At 51.6% G+C, this 1,484-nt stretch overlaps 1 protein-coding gene across 1 annotated transcript; it reads left to right on the top strand.

Annotated features, from left to right (window-relative positions):
* Nucleotides 1-279: 279 nt before the first annotated feature.
* Nucleotides 280-1,114, top strand: LOC100901113 (DEP domain-containing protein 1B). Its single transcript, XM_003742405.1, has 2 exons — nt 280-690; nt 931-1,114. Exons 1-2 carry the CDS (start codon nt 280-282, stop codon nt 1,033-1,035), a joined length of 516 nt encoding a protein of 171 aa, XP_003742453.1. The 3' UTR covers nt 1,036-1,114.
* The last annotated feature ends 370 nt before the right edge of the window (nt 1,115-1,484 follow it).

Raw genomic sequence — 1,484 nt, 5'->3', positions numbered from 1 at the left:
TCTGCGGATTGAGCCTCCGACATTCTCAGCGGTAACTCATCAGAGCGCATCGCTCCATGAATTTCCTCAGGACTTTACAACAAACCGAACCGCGGTCATCGCGAGAGCGTTAGCGCGAACACGCTTCCCTCGCCCAGGCGAGAAGGCGCTCTTAAAAGAGACGTCGTGCTGCGCTCTGGCAGCAAAGAGTCGCCAATGTCGGACAGAACAAGCTTCAGTGAACACTCTCTAGGATTAAGTGCCAATAGGATTATCGTTGTTGTAGTCGGTGTTGAGGATATGGATCACAACGGCAACTTCAGCTCTAACCGCTCGGAGCACTTCCGCGCAACAAAGATCTGGAATACGATCGTATCAGCTGTCAAACAGAACATGCCGCTTGGCCGTCATCGAAGAGGTCTCAAGCTATTCGAGAACTGCTTCCCAGGAAGCGAAGCGGTCTCGTGGACTCTCGACTTCCTGAAGAACAATCGCAATCTTCTGCCTAACGGCCAGGAGGTCACGAGACAGAAAGTCGTTCTGCTCATGCAGAAGTTCGTGGAGCAGAAAATCATCCACGACGTACGAGGTCGCAGCGAGGATTTCAAAGACTCGTCATCGCATCTGTACGCTTTCTGCAATGAAAACATTCCACCCGTCAATAACACAACGAAAGCAGCTTTCAAATCTCGCAGCAGCAGTTTGGGCCACGTAAGTGTCAAAATCCGCATCAAAAACTTCCACTACCCCCCGTGCCCCGTTTGCGCCGGCATCCCTGATCCTTGGTCCGATTCTCTTTGCTCAGACGACTGTGTTCTAGAGCATTTTCGCCGATTGCCCCCTTCACTTTTTTCTCCCTTTTCTTTGCCCCCGCTTTTCCCCCCAGAAGCAGAAGCGTAGAACTTGAGCAAAGATCTCGATGATTAACAAGATCCTTTTTTCAACTTGCAGATCACTCCTCCAATGAAGTGCGCCACCAGTATTGTCAAATCTGCTCTCGTGGGATTGTCATACCAGAAAGTGCGCCGCGAGTCGTCGTCGCTCGTCGCCACCTAAGAAGCATCTTGGCAGTTTCTCACGAAGGATGAACATGAACGAAAGTTCTCAACTTGTCGACAAAACTCAAGAACGAGTTCTGCGACCCCACGCATTCCGAAGCTCTCACCTCGGAAGCGAGATCAGGAAAGCGCGAACCGATGGCGGAGACAGCGCAGAGGTCCTTGTCCTCGATTAATCGATCGATGGATTAACGGGTCGGACGACTGACCGAAGGGATGAGTGAATGATCGATTGACTGATTGATCGATCGATCCATCGCTAAATCCTCGGTTTCGCTAGGGTCAGCTCGCCCGCCGGGCCGTCCGCCCCGCGCTACCTTGAATCCACCAAGATCGGAAGCCAAAGTTGGAACATTGTATTGGCACGGCCGATTCATACAATGTTTCGCCACAGCTGGCAGGCATGCATGCCACTGGATTTTAGTCAACGAGTTCTGATCTAGTCAT

The sequence above is a fragment of the Galendromus occidentalis genome, unplaced genomic scaffold (assembly GCF_000255335.2).
Source record: "Galendromus occidentalis unplaced genomic scaffold, Mocc_1.1 scf7180000077384, whole genome shotgun sequence".
Lineage (NCBI taxonomy): Eukaryota > Metazoa > Arthropoda > Arachnida > Mesostigmata > Phytoseiidae > Galendromus > Galendromus occidentalis.
The sequence above is the reverse complement of the archived record's forward strand: the minus strand, read 5'-3'. Positions and strand labels throughout refer to the sequence as shown.